Here is a 14,427-nt window from a genome sequence, read left to right as displayed (position 1 = left end):
CCAGACTCCACTCCTCCGTAATGGGTTTGACCCATCCACACTCTGTCCGGTCCGGACTTCGAATCCAATCCCTTGGATGAGCCTGATCAATTTCTCCCGCCCCTCGCTCCGAGGCGCCTGGACGCCGGCAGGCCCGGGCGACGGAGGCGCGCTGCGGGTGCGGGCGCGCTGGAGGCGGGGGCCGCGGGGGCGCGCGCGCGGGCGCGCCGGCCGGGCCTGCCCCTCCGAGGAGCCGTAGCGCGGGAGGGAGGCGGCGGCGCTGTGGTCCATCGGTCCGCGGGTCCGTGGGTCTGCCCGGCCGCCCGGCCCCGCCCTGCCCCCCGGGGCGGCTCGGCTCCATGGCCCGCGGCGGCGGCAGGCGGCGGCCCGGGGGCCGCGGGGGCCGCTGACCGGGCGGCGGGAGGCGGCGGGGCCGGGCCATGGGGGACGGAGCCGTCCGCAGCCGCCGGAGCCCGGAACGGAGCCCGGAACGGAGCCCGGAACCCAGCCCGAGCCGGAGCGGCACTCCCTGCTGAGCCCCGAGCGCCCGGTGAGAGCGGGGCGCGCTCAGCCCCCAGCCCGGGGCCCGGAGATTCCAGACCCGGCCCCGCGAGGGGCGCCTGAAGCGCGGCCCCGAGATCCCCGCCCAGGACCCGGTGAGAAGCGCTGGCGGCCAGACCCCGGCCTGGCGTCACCCCACCCTACCCCCATCCCTTGGCTCCCCCGACCTGGGCTCCTCTGCCCGCCCCCAGCCAGCCTCCCTCATTGTCCTCGCTCACCCCGGCCTCGTGGCGTGGGGAGGCGCTCTACTCACGTTACCCTTTGCCTGGGCCCCCGCCCCACATCCTCTCCCCCAATCCACGCCCCCCCTACCCCAGGCTCCACACCCACCCGGTCTTTGCTGCCTCCTAGTCTTGGGGTGCCACGTGCTCAGGCCACTCAGCCTTCCAGCCCCGCCCAAACGCACCTTGCAGCCTGGCCGGTAGCCTGACCCAGAACCGCTGCCCCGGAGGGAGGGGGTGGGAGTGTTTGCACGTGGGTCAGGGTGTTGTGAGCTGCCCAAGGGCCTGTATGTATGGCTGAGTTAAGTCCAGGAGCAGTGGCTTTGTTTATGCGTGTGTGACTCTGTGCATTTCTGTTACTGTCACCCGGGCATGTCTGTGACTGTATGTAGTTCTCTGTATGCAGGCAACTGTAGCTGGGACCGAGGGTGCCTGTGTAGTTGTGTGATACTATGGATCTGTGAGTGAGACTCACCCTGCTCCCTGAAGCAAGCCAGAAACGCTCCTAGGAGCGTTACTGCTGTGTTGGACCCACAGCTAGAGCCAGGACCCAGGCAAGACTCTCTTCTAACATGCTGTCTCCAGGGCCCAAGCGTTCCCCTTTCTGGGAATTAGAACCAGAGGTGCTGGGCAGGCCCTGGGGAGTTCATCCCAATCCTTGAGGTATTAGGGAAGGGGTGTCCCATGCCCCACCCTGTATTTTGACCTCTTGCTCCAGAGGGAAGGGATCCCATAAACATCTTGTTCAAATTTGGGCCGCCTGGATGCTGAGGGCCACTTCCTAACCTGGTCCCAGATGGCCTGACCTGCTTGCCACTGGGAGCTGTCCAACCAAACCACTGTCCACCATGTTCTCAGGAGGACTAAATGAAGCCATGAGTACAAAGCACTCTAGCATGGTAGGTACTCGGTAAATGGTCTCCCTTCCCCAGGTCTTGAGTCCTGGGTTGAGGATGCTGGCCTATGGGATGTTTGTTCTCTGGGGCACAGAGAACACTTGTGGATCTGTAGGTAAACGTGTTTCCGTGTTCATGTATGAACCAGTGTGATCAGAGGTCACATGTCCATGTTCCTGGGCATCCACGGGGGCATGTGTGAAGTTGTGCCGTGAGGACACATACCTGAGTGTGAGGGTGCACGAGGCTGTACTTGTGTGTGTGTGTGAGTGAGGACAAGGAAGGTAGGCATGTGTGGGTTAGTGCTCAGGTGTATACAGGTGTTTGAGTAGTGAGTTGCCAGGGAGTGTGTCATGTGTGTGTTTGTTGTAAGTCTGTGAGTGTCAAAGCATGAGGATGTGGGTCTGAGAGTATGAACAGTGGGCAAGAGGTAGGTGGGTGGCCTTGCCCCCTCCAGTCCTGACCTGCTGGGTCTGTTTCTCTCCTACCCCTGCCCAGGCCGGCGGCCGGATGCCCGGGCCCATTGGGCGGGCCGGTGGCCGCCTGCGGGATGAGCAGACTGCTGGGGGGGACGCTGGAGCGCGTCTGCAAGGCCGTGCTCCTTCTCTGCCTGCTGCACTTCCTTGTGGCCGTCATCCTCTACTTTGACGTCTACGCCCAGCACTTGGCCTTCTTCAGCCGCTTCAGTGTGCGCGGCCCCACCCGTGCCCTCCACCCAGTTGCCAGCAGCAGCACCAACTGCTCTCGGCCTAACACCACTGTCCCCAGCTCCGGGCTTCCTGAGGCTCCCAGCGCCCGGCCAGGCCCCACGGCTCCTGTCCTGCCACCCTGTCCTGACTCGCCACCTGGTCTTGGTGAGCCTGCAGGGTGGGGCTCACCTCCAGGGTTGGGCAGAGGATGGGGGACTGGAGTCTTGCTCAGGGTGGGGTGGGGGTGCCAAGGGTCCAGGTGTGTTGGAAGAGGGCTATTTCAGGGGCTCACTTGCCCACCCCAGGCAGAGGGAGAGGGCTTGGCGTCCCTGGGTTCTGATGAAGTCCTAATCCCCTGTAGTGGGCCGACTGCTGATTGAGTTCACCTCACCCATGCCACTGGAGCGGGTGCAGAGGGAGAACCCTGGCGTGCTCCTGGGTGGCCGCTACACACCGCCCGACTGCACACCTGCCCAGACCGTGGCGGTCATCATCCCCTTTCGACACCGGGAGCACCACCTACGCTACTGGCTCCACTACCTGCACCCCATCCTCAGGCGACAGCGGCTGCACTACGGCATCTACGTCATCAACCAGGTGTGCTGCCTGTGGCCCCCAGGCTGGCCCCTAGCCACCAGGGAACCTGCGCGCCCCTGTGGGTGCAGGGCCCACATGCCTGTTGGTGCATCCATGGGGTCAGGGGCATTTGTGGGTGCTTATCTGCCTGTGTTCATGTAGACATGTGAATGTACTTGTGGGGGTACGTGTCGGTCAGGGCGTGTGGAGGCAGGTTTGCTTGTGCATTAAGGGAAGTACATCTGTGTGAATGTTGGTGTGCACACTGCCAGGTGTGTGTGTAGCCTCAGTGGAGATGGGAGCCATTGTCCACCCTTGGTAAGCTCCACCCCATGGTGGTAGCGGCTTTGGGTGTGCTGGCTATGGGATGTTGAGGGCCTGAGTAGAGGGAGAGTTAGACCCTGAAAGAGGGATCAAGTCTGCCTTAGGCCCAAGTGCAGAGCAGAGCTGAGGTCCAGGAATTCAGCTTGGCCTCTGAGCCCTGCCACGGGCCTGGCTGGGGCTGGCTGCCGGGGCCTGGAAAGGATCTAAGACAGGCCCTCCTCCCCACAGAGAATTCCCAGACTTGAACTTGGATCCCTTGAGACTCCAGAATGATAATGTGTGACTGGAGTTGGAGCAGGTGGCTGTGGGGCCACCAAGGGGCCTGGGCCAGCCCTGGGGTGGGGAAGTATTGATTGAGAAGGGTCTTGAGGGATGAACAGGCATCAGCCGGTGGAGTGACTTGGGGGGGCAAGCATTACCAGCAGAGGGACCTGGAGACCCCAAGCCCAACAAGAGAACTGGGCTTATGTGTTGGGGAACTGTTGGCTGAGGGGTGGGGTCCAATATGTAAGGTGGGTAGCAGAGGTGAGGTTGGAGTTGCCGGTGGAGACAAAATCCAGAAAGGTCTTAGGAGGCATCTTAAACAGCTGAATTCTAGCCTGAAAGTGGTGTTTCCAGCCTAAAAGTCATGGGGCACCATTGTAAGGTTTTAAGGAGAAAATGATGTGTACGTTTACTTACTAGACAGATTGCATGTGGGGAATGGGATGGAAGGGGAGCCTCAAGGAAGGGGGTCCAGTTGGGAAGAGGCTGCGATCGATGTTCAGGAAAGAAATGGTGAACACGAGCTGGGCAGTAGTCATGCGGGTAAGGGGAGCGATTTATGCAAATAGTGGAGAGTAAGGGAAAGAGACGTGGGACACCTCGCGGGGTTCCATCCTGACTGTTCTGTGTGTGGATGGCTGCGCCTGTGAGCGGGATGGGAACACAGGATCAGGCCGGGTCTCGGGGAGAGTGAGACTGAATTTTTTTTCCCATGTGATGAATTTAAGTGCCCAGGGGAAGTATCACAGGAAGGTTTAGCAGGCAGTCGGACAAGTGAGTCAACCTCAGAGTGAGGTCTAAGGTGGAGAGAAGGATCTGGGAGCCATGAGTATGTAGATGGTCCCCAAACCAGCAATGTCCGACCTGCCCTGGGGGCCTGGGAGCTGAGAGGAGAAAGCCAGCACAAGGGACCGGGGTGGGGATGGGGGGTGCAGGGAGAGACTGCTGTAGAGTCTGCGAAGGTTGGCCAGAAAGGTTCGAGGAGACCTGAGGGAGCATGGTGTCCCAGAAGCCCAGGAATAAGTGTTGAGAAGGAAGCGTAGCAGCTGCGTGAGCGCTGCCGGGGGAGGAAGGAAGGATGTGGACCCAGAAGCGTCCAGTGGATTTAGCAACAAGGTGGGCCCAGCGAGAGCCATTTCAGGGGCATGGTGGGGGCGGGAGCAGATTGCAGTGGGTTGCAGAAGGAATCAGATTTGACAAAATGGAAGTAGCCAATTGGAGACAACTCTATTAAAAAAAAAAAACAAAACCCTCTGTGGAGAAGGGAAGGCAAAAGGTAGGGCCATGCTAGAGGGAGGGTTTTCTTGGGATGGAAGAGACTTGAGCATGTTTATAGGCCCTGTGGGAGGGTTCCTGGGTGGTGAGAGAGGTTAAGGAATGCTGATGAGCTGGGGAGAATGGACAGTTATTCCAAGGGCTGGTGCAAGAGAAGGTTCAGGGGAAGGAGGAGAGAGAGAAGGTGAAGCTGAGCCCTTCAGGGTCCAGGGTAGCAGCACCCCCTCGCACCCAGGCTGGCTGGTGGAGAGCAGGAGCTACCATTCCTCCTCTCCTTCCAGTAGGTCCCACTTGAAGACCCCCCTCACCAGGAGCCTCTCTGGTTCTAGCCTGGAGATCATGGGTTGGGGCTGAGGGCTCAGGGGCCAGCTCCTTCCATGGAAAACTCCTTGCACTGGAGGCCAGCCTCAAGGAGACCTGGCCCTGCAGCCCCATTTCCAGGGGACTCCAAAATCACCATGCTTGTCATCTTTTGGGGGAGATGAATGAAGCCCGGTCCTGTCCTGGTCTCAGAGGCTGCCCAGGGGGTTGGATGTGGATCCACGTGAGCCGGAGTGACAGGTGGCCAGGGTTTAGTGGCTCAGTCCCCATGGTCTCTGGATTTTAGACGCTGGTCACTTGGGGGCATGCTTTTTTCATCTCACTTAGGGATGGTGCTCAGGGCCACTCACCTCTAGGATCCTCACTGGCACGAAGAAGATGCCTGGCACCAAGGACAGGGCCTCAGGGCATGTTTGAATGAATGAATGAAACAGGAGTTCTAAGTTATAAGAGTCTGAATGGACCCTGGTATAACTGAAGCCCATAGGAGAGAATGAGTATTTATACTGGGGTAGGGAGGTATGGTCAGGGAGGCCTTTCCAGACATGAGTTGGACAAGCAGAGAAAGAGCATTCCAGGCGGAGGGAACTGCTGACACCAAGGCCTGGAGGCAAGAAAGAGTCTGGCGTGCCCTGGGGTTGCAGAGGAATGTAGTATAGCAGGGCCTTGGGGTCTGAAGGCAGTGGCCAGAGAGGAGACAGGAGCCAAATCATGAAAAGCTGGGGAAGGCCAGGTCCAGGATGAGGAGCTGGACTTGATCCCAAGAGTCTGGAGGAGCGATGATGGGGTGGATGGGATAGTGCTAGGCCCCAGGGACTGCTCTAGACAGTGGTAAAGTGGCAGGTGCCTGCCAGTCTCAGGCCTAGAGCTGACCTGTCCCCTCCACCAACCCCAGCACGGTGAGGACACCTTCAACCGGGCCAAGCTGCTCAATGTGGGTTTCCTAGAGGCACTGAAGGAGGATGCCACCTACGACTGCTTCATCTTCAGTGACGTGGACCTGGTCCCCATGGATGACCGCAACCTGTACCGCTGTGGCGATCAGCCTCGCCACTTCGCCGTTGCCATGGACAAGTTCGGCTTCCGGTGAGGGCTCCCTTCTTGGCTGGACTCAGGCCTCCCCGCCTCACCGTCCCGCTGCCTCCACCCCACCTGGCTGGGAGCCAGGGCCTCCCTTGCTGCGGGACCCCCTGTCTCTGGACCTCCATCCCTCCTGGATTCACCTCAGGCCCCTCACTGACGCCTGACTTCTGTGCCCCAGGCTGCCCTACGCTGGCTACTTTGGAGGCGTGTCAGGCCTGAGTAAAGCCCAGTTCCTGAGAATCAACGGCTTCCCCAACGAGTACTGGGGCTGGGGTGGTGAGGATGACGACATCTTCAACCGGTGAGCAGGGACGGGCTGGGGCCTAGACTGGGTGTGCGAGAGTGGGTGGCGTAGACTGGGTGGGGCCCTTTGCCCTTCCTGGTGCCTGCTCAGCCCATCTGTCCCCGTCCCCAGGATCTCCCTGACTGGGATGAAGATCTCGCGCCCAGACATCCGCATAGGCCGCTACCGCATGATCAAGCACGACCGGGACAAGCATAACGAGCCCAACCCTCAGAGGTGACCCCCAGCGCCCCTGACCCCAACCCACCCTTACTGCATAGAGGTGATGCCCTAGTGCCACTGACCCCCTGAGGTGATCCCAAGGCCCCTGACCCTTGACTCCTAGAGATGACTCCCGGCGCCCCGATCCCTGTTCCCCAGTCCCCAGCTCAGCCTCACCCCAGCCGACTCTCTCCCCTGGCCTGACTCCTAAAAAGAACTAAAATTTAAGGGCAGGGCTTAAATCATCATTGAGTAGATTGCATTCCTCTCGGTGCCCCCACAGACCTCACTTGTGCCAGAGCAGATAGGATGAGAGACTGTGGGCACTGGGCACAATTCCTGGGCCTGGGGACCCAACAAAGGTGGCTTGGGCAGTATGGGGCAGGAATGGAAAGACATTGCTGAGCCGTCTGAGATTGGAGTAGGCGGTTCCTTTCTGAGGAGGAAGCAACACTGGGTGTCTGGTGCCGGCTGGGAGAATGCCTGGGAGGGCACGTGACATTAGATGGGGTGAGGGGGCCCAGAGCAGTCATACCCAATCTCTGTTGGATAGCCCACATGAAGTTCATTCTAAGGAGGAAGGCAGGCTGCTACAGCACAAGGTGATCAGGGCAAGGTGCTGTCCTGACAAAAGGGAGTGATGGTGGGAGGCTTCCTGGAGGAGGTGATGGTCAATGGGGGTTTGAAAAGAGTTATTTATTCTGCAGATATTTGTCATACACCTACCTTGGGCACAGTGCTATATTCACCAGGCTGATGGGGGAGGCCAGTTTGGATAAAAGGAATAGTGTGTGTGGGAGTCTGGAATGTAAACGTCCATTGTATGTGCTGAGAGTCTGAAACTCTTTGGTATTACAGTCTGAAGGCTGGGAGGGATGGGAGAAGGGTCCATACTGATCCCAGACTGGGAGTTTCACTTTTGTCCAGGGGTGCTGAGGAGTCATGGGAGGGCTTTCAGTGGGGAAGGGGCATGATAATGAGATTTGCATTTAGAAGGATCACTCTTTGAGTTTGAAGAAGGTGAAGGGCTGGCAGGGCTGCTGGGTGGACCAGGAGGAAGCAGATTGAGCCCGAAGGAATCGATGGAGCCCAGGGGGTATGCTGGCTATGAGGCTGCTGTGCCTCCACTGGAACAGGAGGGATGTTCTGCTCTGGAGCCAGGGCGTAAGAGTGTGGAGGGAGGCAGTAGCACTATGGGAGGTTGATATTTGGCAGAAGCAGGAAGCACCTGGTGTCCAGGGAGTTGATGAAAAAGCAGTTCGGATGAAAACTGTGGTGAGCATGGCAGGGTCGACAGGCTGGGATAAGAGGGGCTTCAGGGCATCTGAGGGGGAGAGCTCAGTGTTGGTCTGGCTCTGGAGAGGGATCTGAACTCAGCTCAGAAGGACTGGGAGGATCAAAACGGTTGGGATGAGGGTGGGAGTGGAGCTCTGGAAGCACATGCCGGGAGCCATGCTCCCGTTTCGGGAATAGGGCGTCTAGGTGCCATCCTCAGTGATGTCTGCTTTTGCCTGGGGAAGTGGCAAGCTAGCAAGATGTCTCTGGCTTAAGGAACTCTGTGGATGCTGGTTTCATCTACCTAGTTGCTTTTGCCTCAAATCTAGGAGTTCTCCTGGGTTCTTCTTTCCCTCACTGTGTATGTCCACACCATCAGCAGCTCAATCAGTGCCACTCCCCAAACATATATGAGCTTGTCCGCTTGTCCCTTTTCTTCTGCCCTAGTGCAGCCTCTGTCATCTTGCCCGGCTGGTTTCCCATCTTCCCTCTTCAGTAGTTCATGTTCTCTGTCCCTCCCTTCTCCCAAACTGGGCTAAAAATCCTTCAGTGTCTTCTCACTCACAGAATAAAAAAACTGCGTCCTCTGACTTACAGAGGCCTGTCCATATACGCTCTAACCACCAAGCTAATCTTAATCTGTTTTTCGCCTTGGCCCATTAAGCTCTGGCCACTCAGCTGTGCAAATTCTCATTTCCAGTTTAGGGTCAGCATATACTGTTACCTCTGCCTGGAATGCTCTTCCCCTGCTGTCAGCTTGATTGTCCCATACTTACCCCTTCCATGGCAATCACTTCTCCTGTCTTCTTTAGCACTCCGATGTGTTCCTTGTGTGTTACCTGTCCATTACCACTGTTTCTTAGTGGAACAGTCTTGCCGTGAGAGGAAAGACTTTGCTGTCCTGTTCATGGCTGTGTCCCTGGTGCTTAGAGTAGGCTGACACATAAATAGATGGTGACGGGGTGACTGAAGGATGAGGAACAGAGAAGGTGGCACAGAGAGTAAAGATAATGCATCTGATAAAGACATGTTGCATTTGAGGTGCTGGTAGAGTGCCCCATGTCTGGATCTGAGATGAGAGAAAGATTGGTGAGGGTGTCATGATTCTGGACTCAAGGGGGTGAGCTCTTTGTTGTGAGGGTAGATACAAGACCCAAAGGGCTCCAGGCAGGTGGAGGGTGGAGAGGGTGGCAAGGAGAACCAAGTCACCCCTGGAAGAAGCCAGGATGGCATGAGCCTTGGCCGCAGTGATCTCTATTGGGTTTGATGGTGAGCCCTGATCTGGATCCACTTCCATCCTATCTAGGTTTACCAAGATTCAGAACACGAAGCTGACCATGAAGCGGGACGGCATTGGGTCAGTGCGGTACCAGGTTTTGGAGGTGTCTCGGCAACCGCTCTTCACCAATATCACAGTGGACATTGGGCGGCCACCATCATGGCCCCCTCGGGGCTGACGCTAATGGACAAAGGCTTCCAGTGCCAAGGATTGCCTGCCAGAGGACTGACCTACAGCCTGGCTGGCGGCTGCCCTGTGGGGGATCCCCCAGGACTGAGACCGTGGGCTCTGTTTTCTGAGGGTCTTTAGGAGGCCCCCAGCTGCACCTGGAAGTTTCAGAACCTACTTTGGGGGGCTTCCATCCTGGGCAAGCCCCTCAAGTGTGGCCCTCTATGGGGTCAACCCTTCTTCCTGCTCCTCCCTCCCCAGTCCAGCCCCACCTCACTGTCAGGGTTGGGCCAGCCCCTGCACTGCCTCACCGAGTGGCCTGGGCCAGGTCACTCCACCTCTCTGTGCCTCAGTTTCCCCCCCTTGAGTCCCCTAGGGCCTGGTAGAGTGGGAGGTATGACTAGGGGCAATGTTGCTTCCAGGGGGAATTCTCAGACCTGGGGATCCCCCACGCTCCCAGGGGAGGGGAAACCTTTTTCATTCAACATTGTAGGGCAAACTCCAGTGCGCCCCCTGCTGAGGAGCAGCCCCAGGAGGGGACCAGAGGGGGTGCTGTGTCGCTGCCTGGGATCTTGGGGTTGGGCTTTGCATGGGGGCGGGTGGGGCTTGGATCAGTCAATCTGGTTCCCGCCTCCCCCTCTCAGAGAGAAGGCAGCAGCCCCAGGGCCGGCTCGTGTATGTACATTGCACAGAAACTTGTGTGGGTGCTTTAGTAAAAAACGTGAATGGAGCAGCCCCTTTGTCTGTTGTTGATGGGATCTGGATCCCTAAACCCAGGCTCAGAGTGTGTTGTGGGAGAGCGCCTGGCCCTACCTATGGGTCTGCCCCGGGCTGTTCTAGTTCCCCAGGCCTCTTCAAGCGCAGCCTTTCGCTAGACTTCCGCGGGCTGGACCGCGGAAAAGTTTACCCTGCCGCTGCCTCCGGGCCAGAAGAGGCAGGGAAGTAATAAACCTAGTGGACTCAGATTTCATGGTTCTTTCACCTGCCCTGAAGCCGAAAGGTGCTTGGGGTCAGGGCGGTGGGGATGGTTGGGACTCCAAAACCACCTAGCACGGCTGTGAGGGTCGACTCCGCGAGCGCGCGTCGCTCTCCAGACTCGGAGTGGGCGGGGGCGGGGCCCTCTGGGGGCGGGGCCTGGGTAGCGGCCCTGTTTCCCGGGTGATGGCTGCGCGGAAGCGGCAGGGTTAGGGCCCAGGCCTCCGCTGCCCGGTTCCTGGGGCCGCGACCAGGAACCTCAGCCTGCGGGAGTCAGCCAGGAGCGAGGTAGGAAAGACAGCCCCGAGAGACCGGCGGCTCTGGACCAGGCAACTCCAGCCGTGGGGACTGGTGGCAGAACGGGGATGGGGCTTGGGAGAGGCCGGCCCACGTGACAGCCTGCGGGCGTGGCCCGTGAGGCCAGGAAGGGGCGGGAAGTGAGCGGGCGTGCCCGGTCCTGGGCAATCCGCGGTCTCCCAGTAACCCGGCCCTCCGACCTGATGTCTCACAGGTCCAAGCCTGGGGCCGCGCATCGGCGGGCGGCGGCCCGGCAGGCCATGTCTGAGAACTCCCCGTCGCTGTGGGAGCTGGTGGAGGAGCACGTTCCGCTCCCGGAGCAGCCCGAAGTAAAGAGAATTCTAGGGGAGACGGCAGTGGACCTGAGCCTGGAGCTGCGGGCAGAGGTGGGGCGTGGGAAGGTGGGCACCACCTTGGCCTGTCCTACGACTCGGCTAATTTCCCCACCCCCTCCGGGTCCGTGACCCTGCCCGGTAACTCTCGAGGTCTGGTCTGATCTCACTGTCCGACCAACCATCTCCAGTTTAACTCTGCCCTGCCCCTCACTCCCCAGGTCCCCTCACTCCCCTCACTTACCTCCGCAGTCGCAAGGTGTCCCAGCTCTCTTTGCAGGTGGTGATGCTACGATCACTGCTCCGAGAGGCTCGATCCTCCCAAGCCCCTGGCTCCCGCCCCACCTTTCACCCTTCCTCCCTTCTGGCACCGCCGCCCCTTCTAAGAGATCTCGTGCGCCGGGAACTGCTGCAGCTGCTCCAAGGTCTCCGCCAGAAGGCCATCTGTGAGGGCAGGTGGGCGCCTCAGACCAGAACTCAAGTGGGCTAGCCCTGCATCTGACAAGGAGCCAGAGTCGCCTTTCCTTTGGTTCCCGGGAAGAAGCCCCTGAGTTTCCTTTGTACGCTCCTTCCACAGGGACCAGACCCAGGCTTGGGCCCAGTATAGCCCCAGGATCCTGCGCTTTGCCTTGGAAGAGCCCAGGTGTGATTTGCCAGAACAGGAAATATTCCAGATGAGGGCTGGTGAATCCAGGTAAAGTGGTAGGAAAGGAGGGATCTGTCCCTGCTTGGCAGAGGGCCCCAGCAAACTGGTGGGTCCTGCCTGGCTGCATGGAGGAGCTCCTGGTCTGGGTCTGGACATTTCCACAGACACTTGTGGTAGGAATCAGCCCATGAGGGCTGCAGAAGCCCAAGAGACACGTGTGAAGCCTGGGAGCTTGGTTTGAGCTGAGTCTTAGAGTCTGAGGAACAGACTTCCGGACAGATAAAGCAAGAAGAGCTTTTCAGGAAGAGGGAACACCATATACAGACATGGGTGGAAGGTTTCACCCAGTGGTCAGTTGTTCCTCAGGCTTTGAGAACAGGATTAAGGGCTGGACTGGAAAGGGCTGGGGGCTGAATGAGATAAATGAGCAGGAACACGTTAAGTGAACGGCAGCAACTTATTTCTAATTCTTACACATCCTTATGAAATGGGTGATGTCCCCATTTTGCAAATGAGGAAACTAAAACTCAGAAAGGATAATCGATTTGCCACACACACAGTGAAGCCACACACAGTGAAGGGTGGCAAAGCCCATTTGCAAACCCAGGCTCCAGAACTCCTCTTTGTATGGTATTATGTTGCCTTCGTGAGTAAAGACACAAAATTCTCTAGGAGAAATGGCTTTTGTGTACTGAAGGCCTGGAGTGAAACAACATGGTAAAGTAATGTTGACTTCATCTGCCAGCAGCTGTCCCAGAGACCTCAGCATCATCGACCAACTGAATGTGTACAACATTGACCAGGTGGCCAGACACCTGCGGTGAGGCCCCTGAGTGTATGCACTGGGGATGGAGACCGGGCGGATGGGATGGGGGATGGACCGTAATACTCTGGGAGTATGAGAGAAAGGAGGCAGCACACCTGGTGGGGAGACCGGGAGAATGGGGCTGAGAAGTGGAAGGGGCAGGCTTTGCAGGGCTGGTGAGGTTGCTGCCAGGAAGTAGCCAAGAACAGATGCCAGCAGGGGCTGTGTTCTGGGGACTTTTATCTTGAGAGGATGATGGAGAGATAGACCACAGAAGAGTTTTTAAGCAGGGGAAGGTCTATGCTGTGGGAAAGAATGAAGGCAGGAGGACTCGCTGGCCCAGGGCACTTATGCAGAAGAGAGAATTGTGCCCGCTGGGGTGGGTGCTGGGAGGAAGGCAAGGAGAGGACACTTCTCACCCAGGAAGAGGCTGGCAGGGGCTGCAAGGCTGTGCTGGGGTAGCGGAGGGAAAGGTGGGCTGAGAAAGGAGGGGCCTGGAAGGGCTCCTGGTGAGGCTGGAAGTTGGCATGTGTGGAGGGCGCAGCTGAGACCTGGGCCAGCAACGCTGCTGCTGGTGCCATGCTCCCTCGTGTCCCAGGGCCCTGCTGGAGGAGGAGTGTCGTATGTTGGAGAGGGAGATTCCCATCCTTCAGGTAAGCTGCAGCCCTGGGCCTCCTCGCCCCCAGAGCCTTTCTGCCATCTCTCACCTGGTGTGTGATATCCACATGCGTGTGTGTGTGCGCGCGCGTGTACGTGCATGCAAAGTTTGTGCGAGTCCTGTGGCCGTTTCATCATGTATGCACACTTCCCAAGAGTATGAATCCAGAAGCCCAAGGTTCTCATTGAGCCCCTAAATGCAAGGCCAGCACTTTTAGATTAGCCTGCTGGATTTGCCCTGGGTCTTTTGCAGCCTTCTCTGGGTCCAGGCCTGCCACCTACTGGCCAAACCTGGCTTCTCAGGGAGGCTGGCGTTACCCTGGGCCGCCCTCAGGTGGTTGGGATGAGGAGCCTGCATGGGCTGGTTTCTGGGCTCTGCCCCAGGGATCTTGGCCTCTGCATCCTGCCCTGCCCCCCCCCCACGTCCCCCCCCCCCCCCCCGCCATCAGGTCGGGGCACTGAGCTGGCTTTTCCTGCAGCGCTGCCTGGAAGGGGAGTACACAGGGGCACCCCAGCCCTCCGAGGCAACCCTAGAGCCCACCCTGGCAGGTGAGGACCCTGAGCAGGCCCCTGTCCTTGCCCCACTCCTGTACACATGCCAGAAGAGCTGTCTCAGACAGACCTCTCCTCCAGAGCTAAAGGAACAGAAGGCAGCCATGCAACGAGCTCTGCAGTCACCTCCGAGGCCCTCCCCGGTCTCCCCCAGCCACAGGTAAACCAGAGCAGATGAACTGCTGGACGGGGCGGGCTAAGGGTCAGGCCATGGCCCCCTCACAGCTACTCCCTCCTGTCCAGGCAGTGGCCCTTGGGGTCCTCCAGCCAGGGTCTCAGACCCTTGCCTTGCCTCCGTGGGGCTGCTGGAGTTTGGACCAGGCCTCTCCAGTGCTGCCTGCCTGTTCCTCCTCTGGAGTGCTGCCCCAAGCCCCGAGGTCCGGCTGCCACCTGCCGCTGGGGGCGGAAGCTTCAGTGCAGCCCCAGGAAAAGGCTAATGTCCACTCCAATGTCTAGCTCAACACCCCAGACCCCAACCTGAAGGGTCAGTCAGGAAAGAGGCTTCAGCTTCTGCTGGCATTCGCCCCATCTGCTGCTGCCACCTCTCAGCTGCTGTGAGCCAGCCCACTTCAGATCTGGTCTTGGATCAGCCCTCAGCAGGATCCCGAGGCTGTCTGTCACCCCGCCCCCTCACCAGGTCTGACCATCATAGCCTTTGGCCTGTCTCCTCCCAGGCATCCCTCAAAGGCCTGGTGGGAAGAGGTCTCATCTCAGCCCTGACTCTTATTCCCCTGGGGGAACCCAGAT

The 14,427-nt window shown here is 58.9% G+C and overlaps 2 protein-coding genes across 5 annotated transcripts; both read left to right on the top strand.

Moving 5' to 3' along the window:
- The first annotated feature begins 238 nt into the window (after positions 1–238).
- On the top strand, positions 239–10,149 carry B4GALT2 (beta-1,4-galactosyltransferase 2). Of its 2 annotated transcripts, none has more exons than XM_074376631.1 (7): positions 239–529; positions 2,156–2,511; positions 2,708–2,943; positions 6,002–6,192; positions 6,368–6,490; positions 6,605–6,709; positions 9,276–10,149. In XM_074376631.1, the coding sequence occupies exons 2-7, from the start codon at positions 2,208–2,210 to the stop codon at positions 9,424–9,426; spliced, it is 1,110 nt and encodes a 369-aa protein (XP_074232732.1). In that variant the 5' UTR covers positions 239–529; positions 2,156–2,207; the 3' UTR covers positions 9,427–10,149. The 2 variants fall into 2 exon arrangements, with proteins under 2 accessions (XP_074232732.1, XP_074232731.1); XM_074376630.1 differs by having other exon boundaries at positions 240–635.
- Positions 10,150–10,559: 410 nt separating this feature from the next.
- On the top strand, positions 10,560–14,295 carry CCDC24 (coiled-coil domain containing 24). Of its 3 annotated transcripts, none has more exons than XM_074376628.1 (9): positions 10,560–10,679; positions 10,903–11,074; positions 11,301–11,476; positions 11,598–11,714; positions 12,415–12,486; positions 13,070–13,124; positions 13,608–13,677; positions 13,762–13,840; positions 13,924–14,295. In XM_074376628.1, the coding sequence occupies exons 2-9, from the start codon at positions 10,949–10,951 to the stop codon at positions 14,159–14,161; spliced, it is 933 nt and encodes a 310-aa protein (XP_074232729.1). In that variant the 5' UTR covers positions 10,560–10,679; positions 10,903–10,948; the 3' UTR covers positions 14,162–14,295. The 3 variants fall into 3 exon arrangements, with proteins under 3 accessions (XP_074232729.1, XP_074232730.1, XP_074232728.1); XM_074376629.1 differs by having other exon boundaries at positions 12,412–12,486; positions 13,928–14,295; XM_074376627.1 differs by having other exon boundaries at positions 12,412–12,486.
- Positions 14,296–14,427: the final 132 nt, after the last annotated feature.

The sequence above is a fragment of the Camelus bactrianus genome, chromosome 13, assembly GCF_048773025.1.
Source record: "Camelus bactrianus isolate YW-2024 breed Bactrian camel chromosome 13, ASM4877302v1, whole genome shotgun sequence".
Classification (NCBI taxonomy): Eukaryota; Metazoa; Chordata; class Mammalia; order Artiodactyla; family Camelidae; genus Camelus; species Camelus bactrianus.
This window is presented reverse-complemented; position numbering and strand designations above follow the sequence as displayed.

Excerpts from the sequence above, each read along its gene's own strand:
- B4GALT2 (XM_074376631.1), top strand. The coding sequence starts at position 2,208 with ATGAGCAGACTGCTGGGGGGGACGCTGGAGCGCGTCTGCAAGGCCGTG. Across the intron at positions 2,512-2,707 it reads TGACTCGCCACCTGGTCTTG|TGGGCCGACTGCTGATTGAG; the intron begins GTGAGCCTGCAG and ends AATCCCCTGTAG. Across the intron at positions 2,944-6,001 it reads GCATCTACGTCATCAACCAG|CACGGTGAGGACACCTTCAA; the intron begins GTGTGCTGCCTG and ends CACCAACCCCAG.
- CCDC24 (XM_074376627.1), top strand. The coding sequence starts at position 10,949 with ATGTCTGAGAACTCCCCGTCGCTGTGGGAGCTGGTGGAGGAGCACGTT. Across the intron at positions 11,477-11,597 it reads AAGGCCATCTGTGAGGGCAG|GGACCAGACCCAGGCTTGGG; the intron begins GTGGGCGCCTCA and ends CTCCTTCCACAG. Across the intron at positions 12,487-13,069 it reads CAGGTGGCCAGACACCTGCG|GGCCCTGCTGGAGGAGGAGT; the intron begins GTGAGGCCCCTG and ends CTCGTGTCCCAG.